At 37.2% G+C, this 18,235-nt stretch overlaps 4 protein-coding genes across 7 annotated transcripts; all 4 read left to right on the top strand.

The window, feature by feature from the left end:
- Window positions 1–119: 119 nt before the first annotated feature.
- LOC125843009 (uncharacterized) lies at window positions 120–5,497 on the top strand. 3 transcript variants are annotated; one of them, XM_049522270.1, is made up of 12 exons: window positions 120–541; window positions 1,652–2,211; window positions 2,294–2,383; window positions 2,485–2,724; window positions 3,209–3,430; window positions 3,506–3,797; window positions 3,880–4,196; window positions 4,314–4,423; window positions 4,502–4,608; window positions 4,714–4,790; window positions 4,878–4,971; window positions 5,115–5,497. In XM_049522270.1, the coding sequence occupies exons 1-11, from the start codon at window positions 283–285 to the stop codon at window positions 4,968–4,970; spliced, it is 2,367 nt and encodes a 788-aa protein (XP_049378227.1). In that variant the 5' UTR covers window positions 120–282; the 3' UTR covers window position 4,971; window positions 5,115–5,497. The 3 variants fall into 3 exon arrangements, with proteins under 3 accessions (XP_049378227.1, XP_049378230.1, XP_049378222.1); XM_049522273.1 differs by having other exon boundaries at window positions 121–541; window positions 4,505–4,608; window positions 5,162–5,497; XM_049522265.1 differs by having other exon boundaries at window positions 121–541; window positions 5,162–5,497.
- A 1,989-nt stretch (window positions 5,498–7,486) lies between these two features.
- On the top strand, window positions 7,487–9,090 carry LOC125843065 (ankyrin repeat-containing protein BDA1-like). Its single transcript, XM_049522307.1, has 3 exons — window positions 7,487–8,061; window positions 8,178–8,423; window positions 8,581–9,090. The coding sequence occupies exons 1-3, from the start codon at window positions 7,489–7,491 to the stop codon at window positions 9,088–9,090; spliced, it is 1,329 nt and encodes a 442-aa protein (XP_049378264.1). The 5' UTR covers window positions 7,487–7,488.
- Window positions 9,091–11,440: 2,350 nt separating this feature from the next.
- On the top strand, window positions 11,441–13,283 carry LOC125843094 (trihelix transcription factor ASIL2). The gene has a single exon (XM_049522326.1). It carries the CDS (start codon window positions 11,872–11,874, stop codon window positions 12,859–12,861), a length of 990 nt encoding a protein of 329 aa, XP_049378283.1. The 5' UTR covers window positions 11,441–11,871; the 3' UTR covers window positions 12,862–13,283.
- Window positions 13,284–15,084: 1,801 nt separating this feature from the next.
- On the top strand, window positions 15,085–17,082 carry LOC125843075 (ankyrin repeat-containing protein BDA1-like). 2 transcript variants are annotated; one of them, XM_049522314.1, is made up of 4 exons: window positions 15,085–15,415; window positions 15,521–15,628; window positions 15,707–16,098; window positions 16,175–17,082. In XM_049522314.1, exons 2-4 carry the CDS (start codon window positions 15,526–15,528, stop codon window positions 16,967–16,969), a joined length of 1,290 nt encoding a protein of 429 aa, XP_049378271.1. In that variant the 5' UTR covers window positions 15,085–15,415; window positions 15,521–15,525; the 3' UTR covers window positions 16,970–17,082. The 2 variants fall into 2 exon arrangements, with proteins under 2 accessions (XP_049378271.1, XP_049378268.1); XM_049522311.1 differs by having other exon boundaries at window positions 15,085–15,628.
- The last annotated feature ends 1,153 nt before the right edge of the window (window positions 17,083–18,235 follow it).

Here is an 18,235-nt window from a genome sequence, read left to right as displayed (position 1 = left end):
TGATGATCTCAAGTTATACTAATAAATTTATTAATATACAAACAATAATCACATTTATACTAATAAATTATTTATTGTACTTCTTTTTTCTCTCTCTATATAAAGCAAATTAGGGTTCCAAAATTCCCAATTCTCCTAATTCGGGTGTGTTCTCTCTCAATTTTTCCTGATATCATATATAGACAATAGAAGTTCTTCAATCTTTCAGATCATTCTTAATTTCCTCGAAGTTCCTAAAGATCCAATCTTTAGAGTTTTCTTGGAATTCTAGCGGCCGAAAACATGCCTCCGAAAGCTGTAAAGAAGACGACGACAGGATCTGCATCGAAACGGGGCGGGCGGACAGCCCGAGGGACACCTAAATCACAAGGAAATCAGCCGGTGGCGGCGGCGGATGAACCGGTAAAAGTTGAGGTTTCTGCGGTGGTGGAGGAGAGGAAGAAGGTGGAGGTCAAACAAGAATCAAAACCGGTGGCTGACCGAAAAGCCGAGCCTGAGAAACCAGTGAAATCTGTGGAGAATCGGGTTGTTGCTGAGAAGAGTAAGTTCTACTATTTTCTTGTAAATTGGTGTTATATGAACTTTGTTGATAATTTTCTGGCCAGCTTGTTTGTATCATACTTGTTGACAATTATTCCTGGATATTATATTAATTTGAAATCTTGTTGGTTAATTAAATTTTAAAAGTTCACTACTGAAGAATATTGAATTATTGGGTGTCTTTTTTGATATAGTAATTTGAATTCTTGTTGTTTAATCACTATAAATAATATTTAGACTCTTTTCTGTTATAGTAGTTCGAATTCTCGTTTATAGAAAATATAGTATCAAACATTATTGTAGTATAGGTACAAAAAGCAGTTGGTTTTATGGGTGAGGTTTTGTCGGTGCGGACACTGGAATTAATAGAACTATAAAAGACGATTATCCAAGATAGGATGAACATGGGAGGACAAAAGAGTTGTATATGAATTACACGATATGACCTGCTGAGAATTAATTGATACATGTTTGTCCCAATTAACAATTTCTGCTTTGGTGATTCTTGGTTAGTGCATGTAGCTGTATGAAGAAAGCAATGAAATAGCAAATCAACAAATCATGATGATTAGTCATTTATAGTGATATTTATTCCCATAACATGTTTTTTTTAATCCTATTTTTCATTCAATTTTATATAATAAATCGTTGCCGGGAAAATAGAATTACCTACTTAAGCTCTAGGCGCATACGGCGGTAAAACTATGTGTCCTCCACCTTTATGAGGGAAAGGTTTGGAATCAATTTGTAATTATAGAAAACTACAGAGGAAGTGTAGCTTCAGGATTCATTCATAATTTGGAGATGGATCAAATTGTTGTTCATTCTTCAATGAAGGAGAAACTACAAAGGAGGGTTACAGTGACAAGGGTGATTAAGCTCTGGTGACCTTGGAATAAGAATCTTTATTTTGACGTATTTCCCTTTCCATGGTTGCAACCCTCTTTTGGAGCATGTTTTCTTGATCAAGATATCAATTTTATTTCTCTAGATAGTTTCAAGTTGTGACAACTTACAAGGTTTACCATAAATCTGGTTACATGGGTCAAGGGGTTAGACTCTTCTATTTTCAGTTTATTTATGGGCCTGGATGGCTATTTTTTGATGGCAGAGGACGATGTGAAAGAGTCAGTTGATGAATATGAAAAAGGTGAGCGATTAGATTTGGAGGATAATGATCCTGAATTTGAGCCTGAAGAGTATGGTGGTGTTGATTATGATGAGAGAGGAATTGAACATGAGGATGTTCAGGAAGAGGATTATGAAATAGAGGAGGATCCCCAAGAGGGAGATGATGGTGAAAAGGAGGAGGGTGATATGGTTGAAGAGGAAGTTGAAGAGCATGAGGACTTTGAGGGCGAGGAAGAAAATGAGCATGCATCAGGGGAGGAGCATGAGCATGCTGAGATGGTCGATGCAGCTGAGGATGCAGAACATCACGAAGTTGCTAAAGAAAGGCTTAAGAGGAAGGAATTCGAAATTTTTATTGGTGGCTTGGACAAGGATGCTGTTGAGGATGACCTCAGGAAAATTTTCAGTCAAGTTGGTGAGGTAACGGAAGTGAGACTCTTGATGAATCCTCAGACAAAGAAGAATAAAGGATTTGCATTCCTGCGTTTTGCAACAGTGGAACAAGCTAAACGAGCTTGTATTGAGCTGAAAAATCCAGTGGTACTCTCTTGATTCTGTAGTTATCAGAGCGCCTGATGTTCATTACTTGATAAAGCTTGTTTCCTAACATACCAACTTCCAGGTGAATGGCAAGAAATGTGGTGTTTCCCCCAGTCAGGACAGTGATACCCTATTCTTGGGCAACATATGCAAATCTTGGACAAAAGAAGCTGTAAGTAGACACAAGCAAATTCATATGGTCATGAAACATCGACTTCTTAAGCTCGAAGAGCTGCTTAACTTCTGTCTGATATATGTTTACTTTCACTCCAGTTAAAAGAGAAGTTGAAGCATTATGGCATTGATAATGTTGAGGATTTGACATTAGTTGAAGACACTAATAATGAAGGAATGAATCGGGGATTTGCTTTTTTGGAGTTCCCGTCACGCTCAGAGGCCATGGATGCTTTCAAACGTCTACAGAAGAGAGATATTGTGTTTGGAGTTGATAGGCCTGCAAAGGTTTCTTTTGCAGATTCATTCATTGACCCTGGAGATGAAATTATGGCACAGGTAAGCTCTTCGGACCCATTTATCTGTTTTTGAAAAGGACTGCGGCTCTGGCCAAGTTTGGCTACTATGTCTTCCAAATGGAGTTGGTTACACTTAGCTTATTGGAGAAGCTTAGTTATTTTGCGGTGGACTATTTGGTATATACTAATTTTGAACTTGTTACTGAAGTAGTATATCCTTTTATGGTTTGCTTCCTACCCTCTTATTTTAGTACCTTATGCTTCAACAGGAAAGAAAGATGGGTGAGGCTACTGATTGTATTTACTGCTAGTTCAGTTAGACTGGATAACTTTGTTCCAGTCTGAGGTTCTTTATATTTTTTTTGTCTTTCTTGGTCGGGTGGGGGGAGGGGGGAGGGGGTTGATAGAGGGTAAGCTAAGTGATTTTTCCCCATGAAGGTGCTCTTCGGATGACTTTGTAGGTTCAATGTAGATCTTGCAGTGCAGCAAGTCATTATTTGACAATTGATGTGTATTGATTTCAGGTTAAAACAATTTTTATTGATGGTCTTTCTGCATCTTGGGATGAGGATCGTGTGCGAGATTTACTTAAACAATATGGCAAGATTGAAAAAATTGAGCTTGCTCGTAATATGCCTTCTGCCAAGAGAAAGGATTTTGGATTTGTCTCCTTCGACACTCATGATGCTGCAGTTATTTGTGTCAAAAGCATTAATAATGAAGAGTTGGGGGAAGGAGATAAGAAGGTCTGTCTTTTTTGTCTTGAATCTTATCTGAACATGTCCTTCTTGTGCATGCCTGCTTATAGTTGTATATTCCAGGTCAAAGTTAGGGCCAGATTATCACGACCACTTCAGAGGGGAAGAGGGAGATATGGTGCGCGTGATCTGCGACCTCGACGTGGGCTGATGCGTGGCCCCCCTGCTCCTTGGAGTCGTCCAGTCTCTCGCAGACTCCCTGTTCGTGGATCTAGAGTTAGTTCACGTGTCCCTCCCCTTGCCGATCGTAGTTTTAAACGACCTGTCGCAATGAGGGATAGGCGACCAGTTATGGCCCCTAGGGGCAGACCTATGTCTCCACTATCCAGCAGGTCCTATGACAGGAGACCACCTGGTATGGGATCAGTTCTGAACTTTTGTTTTGCCCTGCTGCTTCCACTCTACTTTCTTTCTAGATGACTAAAATTGAATTGCAGTTCCCTCATATTCAAAGAGTAACTTGAAGAGGGAGTATGCACGACATGAGGAAATTCCTCCTCCTAGAAGCAGAGCCACAATGGATTATTCTTCTAGGTTTTCTTCCGACAGACGTGTTTCCTACAGGGATGACTATTCCTCTCGTAGCTCGGGATACTCTGATTTTCCTAGAGGTACTGCTCGCACAACGACAAGGAGAACGTATGTTGATGATGATTATGAACAGCGGTATGAAAGGCCTCCTCCTGCGTATCGTGAGGGGAGAGGTAGGGAATATGACTCCACGTCGGGCTCCAAACGTTCATACAGTGCAATGGTATGTAGTCTTAGCCAGCGTGTCAGATGTTACTAAATGCAGTGGGATATTTTGATGTTCGTAACATTCTTGATCTACATAAGATGTAAGATCTAATTTAGTGTGTCCACATGTCAGGATGATGTTCCTCCCCGCTATGCTGATGCAGGACCCCGCCCTTCTCGTTCTCGTTTGGATTATGAACTTGGTGGTGCTAGTGGCACACAATATGGGGATTACAGTGACAGGTATGCTGTTTTTCTATTGAGATGATAGTTATATCCCTTGCAATTCTAGTGTTATACTGACTTTCTATTCCTGAATAGCAGTAGGCTAGGGAGATCAAATGCTGGATATAGTGGCAGCCGGAGTTCCCTTTCTGGTCAAGATTCTCATGGAATGTATAGCAGTCGTCAAGGAGGCTATGGTGGAGGTGAGTTCTTAGTGTTCTTTGAAAAATCTGGGGCTCATGTGAACTGTAGGTGTTATAGTGTTCGACGTTGGATAACTGTCTTAACTTCTTTTTGGGGATTTACAGGCTCCTATGATGGCAGTGGTGTCAGTGGAATGTATTCATCTGGCTATGGTGGCGATTACATGTCTCGTAGCAATGATGTATACTTTATTTTGACGATTATTTGTCTGGAGCTTCTGTTTTGATTGCGGACCACTGTATTTATGTTACTCTGTTGAAATTTTCAGGTTGCTGGTAGCTCTTACTCATCAGCCTATTCCAGCCGTAACATGGGTGGTAGTGGTTATATGGGCAGTGGTGATTCTGGATCTTATTACTAAGGTACGTCACATGTTAAAAGCTTGTGTTATTTGATGTTTATTTTGTTCTCGTGTACAGAGTATCTTACTGAATTAGCAAATTCTTTTTCCCTGTTAAGTTGTGGGGAAGATGGAGACTTACGTTTCTTCTAATAAGAGTTGCAGTGGAAGATGAGGAACTTTTGGTCACCACAAATTTGTTTATGGTACAGATTTGAGTTGGACAAAAAGATGGCAACTGGATGTGTATAGCTGGAAGCTCCCTGTGCAATTGGATCCCACCAGAAGAAGCTGGAGTTGATCTGTTATTTGGCCTCATTATTTAAATAGGGTGAGAGTGTCTTAGTTTTAGGTTGTATTGCTCCAGAGCATGTTGGATTCTACTGTGGGGAAAAGAGACATCTGGTCCTTTCCTGCTGTAAGGAAAATTGAGCTTTTTAGAGTACAGTCGACACTCTGGTGTTTAAACAACGCAATATTTTGTTATGGCATCTCCATGTAAGAATTTACTGGAATAATAGAGGAGGTATCCTGCATGATTATTTCAAGCGCAAATGGTACATGAAAGTGCAAGTTACCTATTATCTGGTTAAGATCCCCTTAGATATATTGCGTGAGGGTCATTAGGATAGTTTCTGACAGCATTATGTCCAGTTGTTGGATATTTTTCTCACAAGAATGCATAGTGTCGAAAAGAGATTCGTTTATGTGATCAAAGTATCTGGTATTATATTTTAGTTAATGGATTGACACGCATTTTGAAATATCATTAACATTGCTTTTGAAGGTTTGAGATTACGTTTGTAGTGAAGGGAAAATAAGTATTCAGTTAGATATGCTTGGAGATAATGCAATCATGAAGCAAAAGGAAGAAAGTCATTTATTTGTTTGTCAGTTGCTCAATTTACAAAACCAACACTTATTCTTGAACGGAAAGAAAGAAATTGATTTCTGATGTGTGGTGTGTGTTTGCGAATCCCATAACTGTGAATTCTCTGTGCTTGTTGTCTTGGTGCTGTAGTCCTTGGATTTTGAGCTGCTATGAAGTTCTCATTGTTGGACATAAAACATTGTCGTTCAGGTGCTTCAAATCCTCCCAGCTCTGGAACTATTTCTCGTCGCATATTTTTTGAGTCATTGCCTATATGATGCCTAATAGCGCTCCCAAATGAGATTTACTCTTTCAGTTGCTGTACAATTTGTTTGCACAAATCACATTACATTATTCCTGACAGCTTATGCTGAAGTTGATTTTTATTGAAATACTTCATTCTTATAAGCGTGAGGACAAGACAATGTGAAGATTTGCACTGTGCTGCACTCGTTTGTTCTGTTCCTTCATTACATGATGCTCTCTGATATATGGTAGTAGCTCTGTTGTTAATAGAGTGATCAACCCTTGGAAAAGAAATGTATACTAAAGATGAAAGTGGTAGTTTTCTAGGTTTTACTGTAAGAGGGAATGTGACGGTTCATGAAACTGCTGGTGTTTTTGTTCCTTGTAGAATGATGAAGTGCCCAGAGTCTTAAAACTAAGTAGCTAATGGCACCAGATGTTTGAGCAGCTTTTCCTTTGTTTGTGCAATTGCATTTTGTTAACTGATTTTGATGTTACAGTTGCAGGCTTACTCCGGTTTGGGGTGCACTTGTCTTCTCTTCTTCCCCCTTTTTGAAAATCCATTTAGTAGCTTTGGAACAATGTTCTTGTACAGTGGTTTCGAGAGCAAGCTTACATTTGGATTCATACATACAGATTAAGAACAGGATTTTGTATCAGTAACATCATGGTAATTGTGAAAGCTATAGCTGATTTTGCGTTGCGACTTTTGTATCAACTTGTTTTGGATGTACTTGTTTGCCCCCAATATTTGGTAGTAATTAGGAACCTACCTAGAAGAATGACTCAGTAGTACTGACAAAAGATGCAGTTGTGCTGTATTATTTATCTTTGCTTTTCAATCTCGACTTGACTTGGAAGTCTTGCCGTATTTAGTGGGAAGTAGAAAAATGACAATTACTCAATGACTTTACTGATGGTTTGGATTTCAGAAAACGTGCAAGGAAATTTTGACCTAAGAGAGTATACCAAGTCCAACCGGCAAAAGTTGATAGCTTGTTTGACTCGAACTTAAAAATATCTTGTGTTAAAGTTTTTTTTTTTTGGAAAAGTACTTTGAAGTATAATCGTTTGTGTTTGCCTAGTTTTGTAAAGTATGTTTGTCGATCGCTTGACCGATGCTCCAATAGTGCTTTTGGGATAAAGTTATTTTTTTCTCGAAAGCATTTTATGTTACTACTCAAAAATGCATATTTTTCTTTGGAAAGTTACTTTAAGCACATAACTTTCTAAAATAAGCGTTTTGGCAAGTTTGACTAAGCAAACTACAATGAAGGCCAAAAAAAAAAAAAAAAATCCATTTTCAAATGCTATCTAGTGTTTGGTACTACTACTATATATATATAAACTTAGGAGTGCTTGAGCATTCAACACACTAAAATTTTTAAACTTGGAACTTGTTATAACTTAATTTAAGTTAGAATGGAGAGTAGGCTATTTGATGCATCACGAACAGGAAACGTTGATGTTCTGATGGAGCTATTAAGATCTGATCCTATTATCGTTCGCCGCGTTGGCTTAGTTGATGGTGATTCCCCCTTGCACCTTGCTTGTTTAGGTGGCCACTTCAATTTTGTGAAAGAGCTTCTCAAGTTGAGGAAAGAACTAGCAGGGGAGCTAAATCAGAATGGTTTCAGTTGCTTGCATATTGCTGCTTCCAATGGGGACTTACACATTGTCAAGGAGATTTTAAAAGTGGACATTGGTTTGTGCCTTGTGAAGGGCAGGGAGAGAAGAATTCCTCTTCACTGTGCTGTTATCAAAGGCAGAGTTGATGTCATGAAAGAGTTGCTCTCTGCTTGTGTTGAATCTGTTGAAGTTGTGACTTCTCGAGGGGAAACTGCGCTCCACCTTGCTGTCAAGAGCGGTCAGTTTGAAGCGTTGGAAGTGTTGATCAAGCACATCAAGATGTTCAATAAGATGGAGGTCTTTAACAAACAGGATGAGCTAGGAAATAGTGTCTTGCATCTTGCAGCAGCAAGGAAACAGCACGAGGTACGTAGATATTATATTAGCCAGTTGCTAGCATATTGCTTCAATTTTCTTGTCTACATGACTCGTTTATACTACTATACAATAGCAGAGTCGGGATTTTCACTAAGAAACCATAGATGTTTCAGGTGGTGGATCTCTTGCTGAATGGGAGCTTACCAGCAAGTTTGGCAGTTGGAGTGAATTCTTTGAACCAAATGGGATTCACAGCTCTTGATGTCTTTTTTCTTTCTCAAAGTGAAGCTGGCGATAGGGAAATTGAAGACATTCTTCGACGAGCAGGAGCCCTTAAGGCCACAGACATGGTAGGAATACCAATCAGATCATGTAATCAAATCTGTGCATCAAACAGACAACATGGGGAGGTAATGTCTTACATATGTCTCGAAAACATTCCCTCATCACTTGCAGGGCTAATTCTTTTTCATTCACTAAGTACGCGAAAATCCTTTTTACTTGGACATACCTCTGTCTGTTAGAGAAAACACACTTTTATTTACTTAATTACTACATCTCAAACAGGTAATGCCTAGGCGAAAGATGAAGAGTGGGTGGTTAGTAGACTTCCTAAAGTACGACAAAGATAGAGATAGCATAGAATCCATAAGAGAAGTACTAGTTGTGATCATGATGCTCATGGCTATGCTCACATTTCAAGCTGCTCTTAATCCTCCAGGTAACTTACAACAACAGCAACAGCCCAATTACCAAATTGAAGCTGATCACCTGATTCACTATTCATCACACATATTCTTGTTTTTCAACTCGCTCGGGTTCTTCATCAGCCTCCACGTGTTCCACATCGTTACGAGGGAATTTCCCATGAGAGTTGAGCTGGTATTCTGTGTGTTTGCAATTGGGATAACTTACATCAGTTGCCTAATGATCAAGTTGCCAACATACTTTTGCTATTATCTTTGTGTAGGCGTACCATTCATACTGGTCTTTTCTCTCAATATCTCACGTTCTGCAGATTATTTGCATCCACACAAAATTACATCAGCCAATCTTTCACTAGTTAACCAACCTTGAAGGATTATATATCTGAATTTATTCTTAGCTCTGCATTTCTCTGAATTCCGGAGAGTTTTAGGATTTGACTATGTATCGGAGATTTATATATATATATATGTGTGTAATGCGAGGCGAATTTAGAATTTATTTATGTTTAACGTACCCTTAACACTATAGGTTCACCTCTGTACAAGGTTGTTTTCAGAGCAAACCAAAGTATGTTAAACATATAAAAACATTTCGCCTAATGTTATATGAACATTATGATAAAAGAGATTAATATAATTTTAGATAGATAAATGCGCAAACATTATTACGATTTGTGAATTTCAATTTATAAGTTAGTTTAGCAACTGTTAAATTTGATTTCTTAATGATATGCGTGCTATCTGTTTGTGTTCTTAACCAAATTTAATAAAATGACCAAGATCTTATATCTTCAAATCCAACGATAAATAGTAGAAAATTACGATTGATGGAAATAAGTCATTATTTAAATTAATTCATCAAAATAATATATTTCTTTGAAACTTTTCAAAACTAGGATAAATACATTCCATAGTAACATATTAGTTGTTATTTTATTTAGGGAAAAATTTAAATATGCCATTAAACTTTGAGAAAAATGGCTCATCTATGCAATTTTCGTTTGAGAAAAAACTCATTCATGTCATTATTTATTAACTGAAAGACCAAACACATATGCAAACCCTTAAACTTGTCCCTAAATATCATTTTGGCACTCCAACTCAACCTTGTTCCATTTTAACCCTCAACTCCAATTTTTATGTTCCATTTAAAAACACATACACAACTCCTATAACTTGCCCCCATTTTTTATTTTGACACCGTATCTTAGCATTGTTCCATTTTAACCCTTCAACTCTATTTTATATACTATTTAAACACAAAATACTAATTTTATGATTTCTTTATTTTTATTTATGTTCTTCATTTCCACTATTTCATTTTAAAAATCAACATCATATCTTTAAATAAAATTAACGGATGAACATCATTTTTTAATTTTTTTAGAGTTTCTCTACATTATTATGTGAAAAAATAACCTACGAAAGTGTGTTATTTTTCTTTTTTAAAACAATTAATTAAATTAAATGACACCACATATTATTTTTCTTCGTATCCAGTCTATTTGGATTTAACTCAAATACCAGCTTTATAATTTTTCATCAACTAAATACGAGTAAAAAAATCATGTTCATTACTAATTATTAACACTACAAAAAAACGCTAAAATTCGACACACTTTATTGGGTCGTCTATAATTTTTTTAAGAAAGAAAATTGACGCACTTTCGTAGGATATTTTTCACACGAAAATACAGAGAAGCTCTCATAAAGAAATTGTTACTTTTTTTAAAAATAAAATAAAATAAAAAATCAATGATCATCCGTCAATTTTTTATTTTTTTTACAATAACTAACGGATGAACGTCGATTTTTAAAATGCAAAATTGAAATTGAAGAGCATATATAGAAATAAAGAAATCATAAAATTAGTATTTTGTGTTTAAATGGTATATAAAAAAAGTTGAAGGGTTAATCTTTTTATTATTTTTTTTATTTTTTTAAAAGAAAAAAACATTTTTTTTTTGTTTTTCACTCTTTTAGAGAAAGTGTGATGCACATACTCTGCCACATCACTTAAAAGTGCCTGAATGAAACATAAAAATTGGAGTCAAAGGATTAAAATGAAACAAGGTTGAGTTGGAGTGCCAAAATGAAATTTAGAGACAAGTTTAAAGATCTGGCCTAAGTCCTAATTGAAATAACATAAATGAACCAAACTTTTAACAAATGACATAGATAAGTTTTTTTCTCAAAGGTCGATGACATATTTGAGTCTTTTCCTCTTAAGAAATGATTTAATTAATGATGCGGCCGCATTATAATTGACCACGCGTAATTTTTTTTTCAAAATCAGAACTATTTTCAATTAACAATCATAGCCTTTTCTAAAATGGAAATTACAAGGATGAACCAAACTTTTAACGAATGACATGAATGAACCTTTTTTTCAAAGTTCGATAACATATTTGAGCCTTTTCTCTTTTATTTATAAAAATCCAACCAACAAAACTGTCAATAAACAAATTTGATGACTATAAAATAAGTGATTTGTTGTCGTAAATAACGTTTTATATGACACTAAAAATAGGGACATCTTTTAGCAACTAAGTAATAATAGAGACATTTTTATTTTAAATATTGACTATCAAGAAGATATTTTAGATTAAACTATTAATTGAGGAGATTTTTATTCAATTTTATATATAGTATAAGTATAGCCGGAAAACTTTAGTTTAAAGGCATTAACATGTTATTACGTAACTATAAAGAAAGAAAGAAAATTAGGAAGCAGGAAGAAAAGTGTTGTCGCCTCCGCCCACAAGAAACGCTCAAATGCCCATAAATTTTACTATCTTTTTAGGCCACACCACAAACGCCTCTGCCAGCTGACGCCTTGTTGGGCGGTGGGCGCCGAACGCAGCAAGCACTACTCGGTCAACATTATTACGCCCTCCGCGCACGTTAGCCACCCCACACACCCCTAACACCTTTAGCGGTGGCCTCTTCTCTCTCTCTAGATCTCCCCCCCTTTTAACCTAACATTCTTTCATTATGCCTCCGCTTTCCTCCGCCGCCACCCACCACCACCACCACAACCACAACCCCTTTTCCTTCCTCTCTTTTTCCTTTATAAATCTGAACCGGTTAACTAATTCTGGGTGTTTACTGATTTTGAGAGATTTGATATTCTGTAATACCACCCACAACAATGGCGACTTTATCTCCATCAACTCAAGATTTCTCTACCACCCCATCACAGACTCTGTCTACATCCAACGTTACAGTTGCGGTGGCTTCTCGACGTCTTCCGCCGCCGTGTTGGTCACATGAGGAGACAATAGCGCTCATTGATGCTTATAGGGATAAGTGGTATTCTCTAAGGAAGGGGAATCTACGGGCTAATCATTGGCAGGAAGTTGCTGATGATGTTGGTTCTAGATGCCCTGTTGATCCCCCGAAGACCGCTGTGCAGTGCCGGCATAAGATGGAGAAGCTTCGGAAACGTTATCGTGCTGAAATCCAGCGTGCTGCTCCGTATGGTGGGGCTCGATCTCATCGTTATTGCTCTGCTTGGGTACATTTTAAGCGTATGGATATGATGGAGAGAGGTCCTAATGCTGTTTCTCCACCGCCCAGTGAGGATGAAGCTGATGAGGATGTAGAAGATTACCATCAAAATGGCGTTAAACTTGTTGGGGATTTGTATGGTAACAATGTGCATACGGGTAATCGGAGTAGTTTCCAAGGGGTTGTGAGTAATGGAGGAGGTGGGTTTCGGATCCGGATACCTGGGATGCCCGGGTTAGCTCCTCCAATGGCGAAACTGTATAGTAGATTTGAGGACGCTCGAGTTGAAACCCCTAGTAATTTTGGATCTAGTCAGATGTTCAGGGATGGATTCGTGAAGAAAGCTGATTTGGGGAAAAGGGTTGTTGGTGAAGGAGTGGGGGAGAAGAAAAAGGAGGATCCCATGGCGGAAATGGTGGCTGCGATAAAGGTATTAGGTGATGGATTCGTCAGAATGGAGAGGATGAAGATGGACGCAGCAAGAGAGTTGGAAGGGATGAGAATGGAAATGGAGATGAAAAGAACTGAGATGATACTCGAGTCACAGCAAAGGATTGTGGAGGCGTTTGCTCAGGCGTTATCGGAGAAGAAATATAAGAAGGCCAAGAGAATGCCAACTCCTGAATGCTAGATTAATATTAGGTGTGTGATAAAGTTTTCTTTTTGGTGGATCTTTTGCAGCATTGAATTGCAGAATGCATACTGGATTACGCTAATTCCCCATATAAAGTGAGCTTGCAATATGCCTTTCCCTTCCATCTTGGTATTTACTTGAGTAGCAAAAGAATGCTAAAATAGAAACTTATCAGTTCATTGATGTAGCATCTTTTTGTTATGAATTTGTGCTAGCATTGCATGATACTCATTGCAGTAATTATGTAATGCGATGCGTTTAGATCAGGGTTCTGACATTGGAGTCGTTGTTAGTAGTCTGTAGTGCCTGTTTAATTTGGTCAATGTCTATTATGATGTTGCTTACTGGAGTTTAAAATTGCAATACTCCATTGCTAGAAATACAATTGTACTTTGGAAATTACGTTCTGTTTTTTGTTCAAAGATAATTGGGAAGGAACTGTTCCTTCTGTGACTTTATCTGTTAGTAATTTACTTGACCTGAAGCAGTAATTGAGGAAAAATTACACTTGGATAGACTCTGCCTTGCCATGAGAGTGATTCTGCTTGTTCTTTTACTAAATGCATGTCAGTACGCAGCCATTACATCTGTATTCTGTAACAAACAATACTAGTGTACTATCTATATGCCTTGGCTGAATACAAAGATCACACTTTTAGAAATGGCACCAATGAACCATGTTCAATATTTAATTTGGTTACAAGATGCAAAGAGTTTGGGTCCCTAATTCATTTTGACATGATAATATTTGAATGGTATAATTAACATTGTTAAATGTATAGGTTTATACAATCCTATTAGAATATGAATAGGTTTATACAATCCTATTAGAATAGGAATAGGTTTATACAATCCTATAAGAATAGGAATAGGTTTATATAATCCTATTAGAATAGAAATAGGAATAGAAATAGAAATAGGAATACTAAATAGTATCCTACTTGGTAAAGGATTGTATTCTAGGGTCTATAAATAGGGTCTCAATGTAATAATGTAGACATAACAACAATTCAATGTAACAGACCCACAAATGTAGTGATTTGTGGGTCTGTTACAGAGAAGAGTTGCCTTTTCAGCTCTTTTTGTTCTCAGGAATTAGAACTTTGGGTTTCTTCGTGAGTGTGGATTGCCTTGTGAATGTGTGATGTGTTGGTGTTGCAGTTCATTTAGGATAACAAAAGATCAAACATGCTCCCCTCTCCCTGCCTTAGTTTCCTGTTTAAACTTTTTGAGGGGGCATGAACTTGATATGTGTTGAAGCCAATTATTGAAGGTTATTGGCGTAGAAGTAATGTAAGCTTGTTTTCTAGTGTGTATGTTTCTTGGATTTTATATTTTTGATTGTTAGTTTATTGGAGAACCTTTCTGGGAAGCATAATAGGCATTGCCCCTAGGTTTGTTGGTTCTGTTTTGCTGTACTGTGTGATTTGTTCAATGTTGATACTGCAAGTTAAGTCTTGCTTTCCTGTGATAGTTGGACAGTATGTACATGATAAAGGCCTTTGCTAACAACTCGCAAATACTTTTGTTCTGTCTTGCTGTCCTGTCTTCATGGCTTTTCTTCGAGTAGAGAGAAGCCTGAATTGATCTAGTCAATGGTAGGGTTGATTCCCTGCCTGAGTGAATAAATTGGAGTAGCTGATCGCAAGTGTTTACCGTGATGCGACCCCTAACACATTGTTTGGATGGTTGTTACGTATTGTTTCATATTTTATTGTTTTAATGAATACAATACTTGAATAGATTGTATCGTTTACCGTCGTTACATAATGTGACACATTCATAATTTGAATGATAAATCTAAATAAAGAAAATAGGGTGCGAAGTAGAGTTACTATCAAAAGGTAGGATGAAAGATAAAAGGGAAAAGGCACAAGTACCCCTCTCAACTATACGCGAAATTCCAACGACACACCTTAATTATACATGATTCCTATTATCCCCTGAATTATTGTAATAAACGCACCCTTGCTGAGGTGGCACATAGCGTGTGTTCACTCTCTTAGAGACATGTGACATGTGAGATACGAAAAAGAGGTATTAAAATCTGAACACGTGTTCACTTTTTAATTGGACATTTTTATAATTAATAGTCTAGAGATATATTTGATCATTCAAACATTATCTTTATAAAAATAGAAGATATATATTTGACCATTTTCTGTTAATTTAAGGTGGATAGTAGTCCTGAAAAAGGGAAGATATAATATGGGGAATTAAACAACATATAAAGTGAAAAAAAGAGGCAACCAGGATTTTCTATATTGCTACTGAGTTTTTGTGTGAAAGAAATTTTAATTTTTTTGTACACAGTTAGAAATACGAAAGGCAAGTGACATATACTACACCAACAACATACCAAGTGAAATTTATAAGTGGGGTCTGAGGCATTACTTTTACCTTGTAGTAATTGAGAGGTTGTCTGCGAGTATCACATTTCAAAGCAGTATGAAAAGAGGTTGTCTGCGAGTATCACATTTCAAAGCAATATGAAAAAGGAAACTACAGAAGAAAAGAAGAGGAAGCAAATAGTGTAGTACACACAAGATTTGTAAGTCAACTGAGTCCACTCATTTCTCTTTCTTATCCTAGAAAAGAGATAGATTTTTAGAATTCAGAGGTGAAACAGCTAAAAGGTTTCATAATTCTTTGGTAGATCTAATGGACAGAAGGCTGTGGGAGGCTGCTAAAACAGGAGATGTTCATCACTTGCAAAGCTTGATCAAAGAAGATCCTCTTTTGCTCAGGGCAGTTTCATTAGCAGGTAATGAGTCTCCTCTGCATATTGCTTGTTTGAGTTGGCATCTTGAGTTTGCTAAGGAGATCATTCACCTGAGGCCAGAATACGCTGGAGAATTAAACCAGGATGGTTTCAGCCCTTTGCATATTGCCTCAGTAAATGGAGATATAGAGATTGTGAAGGAGATCTTGAATGTTGACAGTAATCTATGCCTTCTCAAAGGAAAGGATAGAAGAATTCCACTTCACTATGCAGTAATCAAAGGCAGAGAACATGTTATGAAGGAGCTTCTTGTGGTTTCTCCAGACTCAGCAGAAGAAGTGACTGCTCGTGGCGAGACTTGCCTTCATTTAGCTGTCAAGAATTATCAGTTTGAAGCATTCAAATTTTTACTTGACAACCTCAAGGATTTAAACAAGTATGGTCTTTTAAACAAGAAGGATATCCAAGGAAACACTGTTTTGCATCTTGCTGTCTCAACTAAGCAATATGAGGCAAGTATCTTCATTATGCCTCTTTTGATCTTATCCTCTTGATTTTTAACTTACAATTTAGAAATGATTCATTCAGGTTGTTGATATGTTACTCGGCGAGAATGTTGTTTCTAAGGGAACAATTGAGGTGAATTCTTTGAACAAGAAAGGCCTTACACCTTTGGAGGTACTATTAGAGGAATCTGAAGATACAGATATTGAGGAAATTCTTAGAGCATCTGGTGCTTTATCTGCTGAAAACTTGCAATCTCTGCAACAACAAGTTTTGCCACAATCTTGGGTTGTTCCATTTCAAGATCCATCAAATGAACAATCCAGCAGAGAGCAAAGAAAGGACCTGCCTCGATCTCGTGCTAAGAAGCTTCAGGATTTCTTCAAGTACAATAAAAGCAAAGACTGTCCAGGAAAAGTAAGAGACACCCTTCTAGTGATAGCGATTCTAATTGCAACAGCAACTTATCAAGCAGTTTTCAGTCCACCAGGAGGCGTATGGCAAGACACTTACTGGCCTGATGACAATAACAACAGTAGTCATGATGGCAAAATGTCCTTGCGGCATATCGCAGGACAGTCAGTGATGGGTACCAACTATCCGATTTCCTATGGCTTGTTCTTGGTTTTCAACTCCATCGGATTTTTCGTATCCCTCCACACAATAAATTTCCTTACAATAGGATTTCCTTTGCAATTAGAACTGCAAGTCTCACTTGTTGCTTTGGTGGCAACCTATGATACTGTGATGTCTGCCATAACGCCTAACCAGGGAATTTCTTTATTCTTTTTTATCTTTTCCGTAGTCTTTTCAGCACTGTTTCCTTTCATTACAATGATGTTGAGAAACTATTGCAAGAAACCTAGATTCTTGTCATGATTTATAAACTGGACAACTACTTGAACAGCATCTTCCTGTAGTTTGTTCTTTTGAGGTTCAATCAGGACGTGTTGAGATTCTAAATAAAAAACTACTTATGAGATTTATTACGATCACTTTTACTTGATCGGGTTTAAATAGTCTTATATGAAACTAGGTTGACGTGTTGTTTTCTTGACGCTTCCATAGTGTTTTACTATTTAACAAACTCTCAAATGAAGACCAAGAACATTATTCTATATTATCATTGACTTTGAATTTGCTAAACAACTTGAATATTAGGATTACCTCAATTCAAGTATTGGCTGCAGTTGTTGATTGTTTCTTAGAGACTTGTCCAAAGGTGTAGCGTAGTGATCAATGAAGTGGGGAAAGTCATGGGAGACCAAAACTCTAAGCAGAAGAATGCTAGAATAGAAACTTATCAGTTCATTGATATAGCATCTTTTTGTTATGAATTTGTGCTAGCATTGCATGATATTCTTTGCAGTAGTTACGTGATGCGATGCGTTTGGATCAGGTTTCTGGTTGTTAGTAGTCTGTAGTGCCTGTTTAATTTAGTCGTTGAGAGTGATTCTGCTTGTTCTTTTACTAAATGCATGTCACTACAGCAGCCATTACATGTGTATTCTGTAACAAACAATACTATTGTACTATCTATATGCCTTGGCTGAATTCAAAGATCACACTTTTAGAAATGGCACCAATGAACCATGTTCTATATTTAATTTGGTTACAAGATGCAAAGAGTTTGGGTCCCTAATTCATTTTGATATGATAATATGTGAATGGTATAAATAACATTGTTAAATGTAGTGATTTGTGGGTCTGTTATGGAGAAGAGTTGCTTTTTCAGCTTCTTCTTGTTTTTAGGAAGTAGAAATTTGGGTCTCTTCAAGAATGTGAATTGCCTTGTGAACGTGTCATGTGTTGCAGTTCATTTAGTATAACCAAAGATCAAACATGCTCCCCTCTCCCTGCCTAATTCTATTGGATGTCATGTAAGATTGTTTTCAAGTGTCTAGAAAAAGGTGTCTCTTGGAAAAAGTTTAGTTTTTTCTTGGAGAACCTTTCTGGGCAGTACAATAGGTATTGCCTGTAGGTTTGTTGGTTCTGTTTTGCTGTAATGTGTAGTTTGTTCAACGATAATACTGCAAGTTAATTTTGCTTTCCTTTGATTGTTAGACAGATAATGTCATTACTTTGCCAAAGACACATCACAAGTACTTTTGTTCTGTCTTGCTGTCCTATCTTATGACTTGCCTT

The sequence above is a fragment of the Solanum stenotomum genome, chromosome 1 (genome assembly GCF_019186545.1).
Source record: "Solanum stenotomum isolate F172 chromosome 1, ASM1918654v1, whole genome shotgun sequence".
Classification (NCBI taxonomy): domain Eukaryota; kingdom Viridiplantae; phylum Streptophyta; class Magnoliopsida; order Solanales; family Solanaceae; genus Solanum; species Solanum stenotomum.
Note: the sequence above shows the minus strand (reverse complement) of the source record. Positions and strands in the feature narration are given on the sequence as shown.

Bases quoted from the DNA above. Each gene is read 5' to 3' on its own strand.
- LOC125843009 (XM_049522270.1), top strand. From the start codon at position 283: ATGCCTCCGAAAGCTGTAAAGAAGACGACGACAGGATCTGCATCGAAA. The intron at 2,212-2,293 runs GTACTCTCTTGA...ACCAACTTCCAG, and splicing joins TTGAGCTGAAAAATCCAGTG to GTGAATGGCAAGAAATGTGG. The intron at 4,424-4,501 runs GTATGCTGTTTT...ATTCCTGAATAG, and splicing joins TATGGGGATTACAGTGACAG to CAGTAGGCTAGGGAGATCAA.
- LOC125843065 (XM_049522307.1), top strand. From the start codon at position 7,489: ATGGAGAGTAGGCTATTTGATGCATCACGAACAGGAAACGTTGATGTT. The intron at 8,062-8,177 runs GTACGTAGATAT...AAGAAACCATAG, and splicing joins CAGCAAGGAAACAGCACGAG to ATGTTTCAGGTGGTGGATCT. The intron at 8,424-8,580 runs GTAATGTCTTAC...CATCTCAAACAG, and splicing joins CAAACAGACAACATGGGGAG to GTAATGCCTAGGCGAAAGAT.
- LOC125843094 (XM_049522326.1), top strand. From the start codon at position 11,872: ATGGCGACTTTATCTCCATCAACTCAAGATTTCTCTACCACCCCATCA.
- LOC125843075 (XM_049522314.1), top strand. From the start codon at position 15,526: ATGGACAGAAGGCTGTGGGAGGCTGCTAAAACAGGAGATGTTCATCAC. The intron at 15,629-15,706 runs GTAATGAGTCTC...ACCTGAGGCCAG, and splicing joins CAGGGCAGTTTCATTAGCAG to AATACGCTGGAGAATTAAAC. The intron at 16,099-16,174 runs GCAAGTATCTTC...TGATTCATTCAG, and splicing joins TCTCAACTAAGCAATATGAG to GTTGTTGATATGTTACTCGG.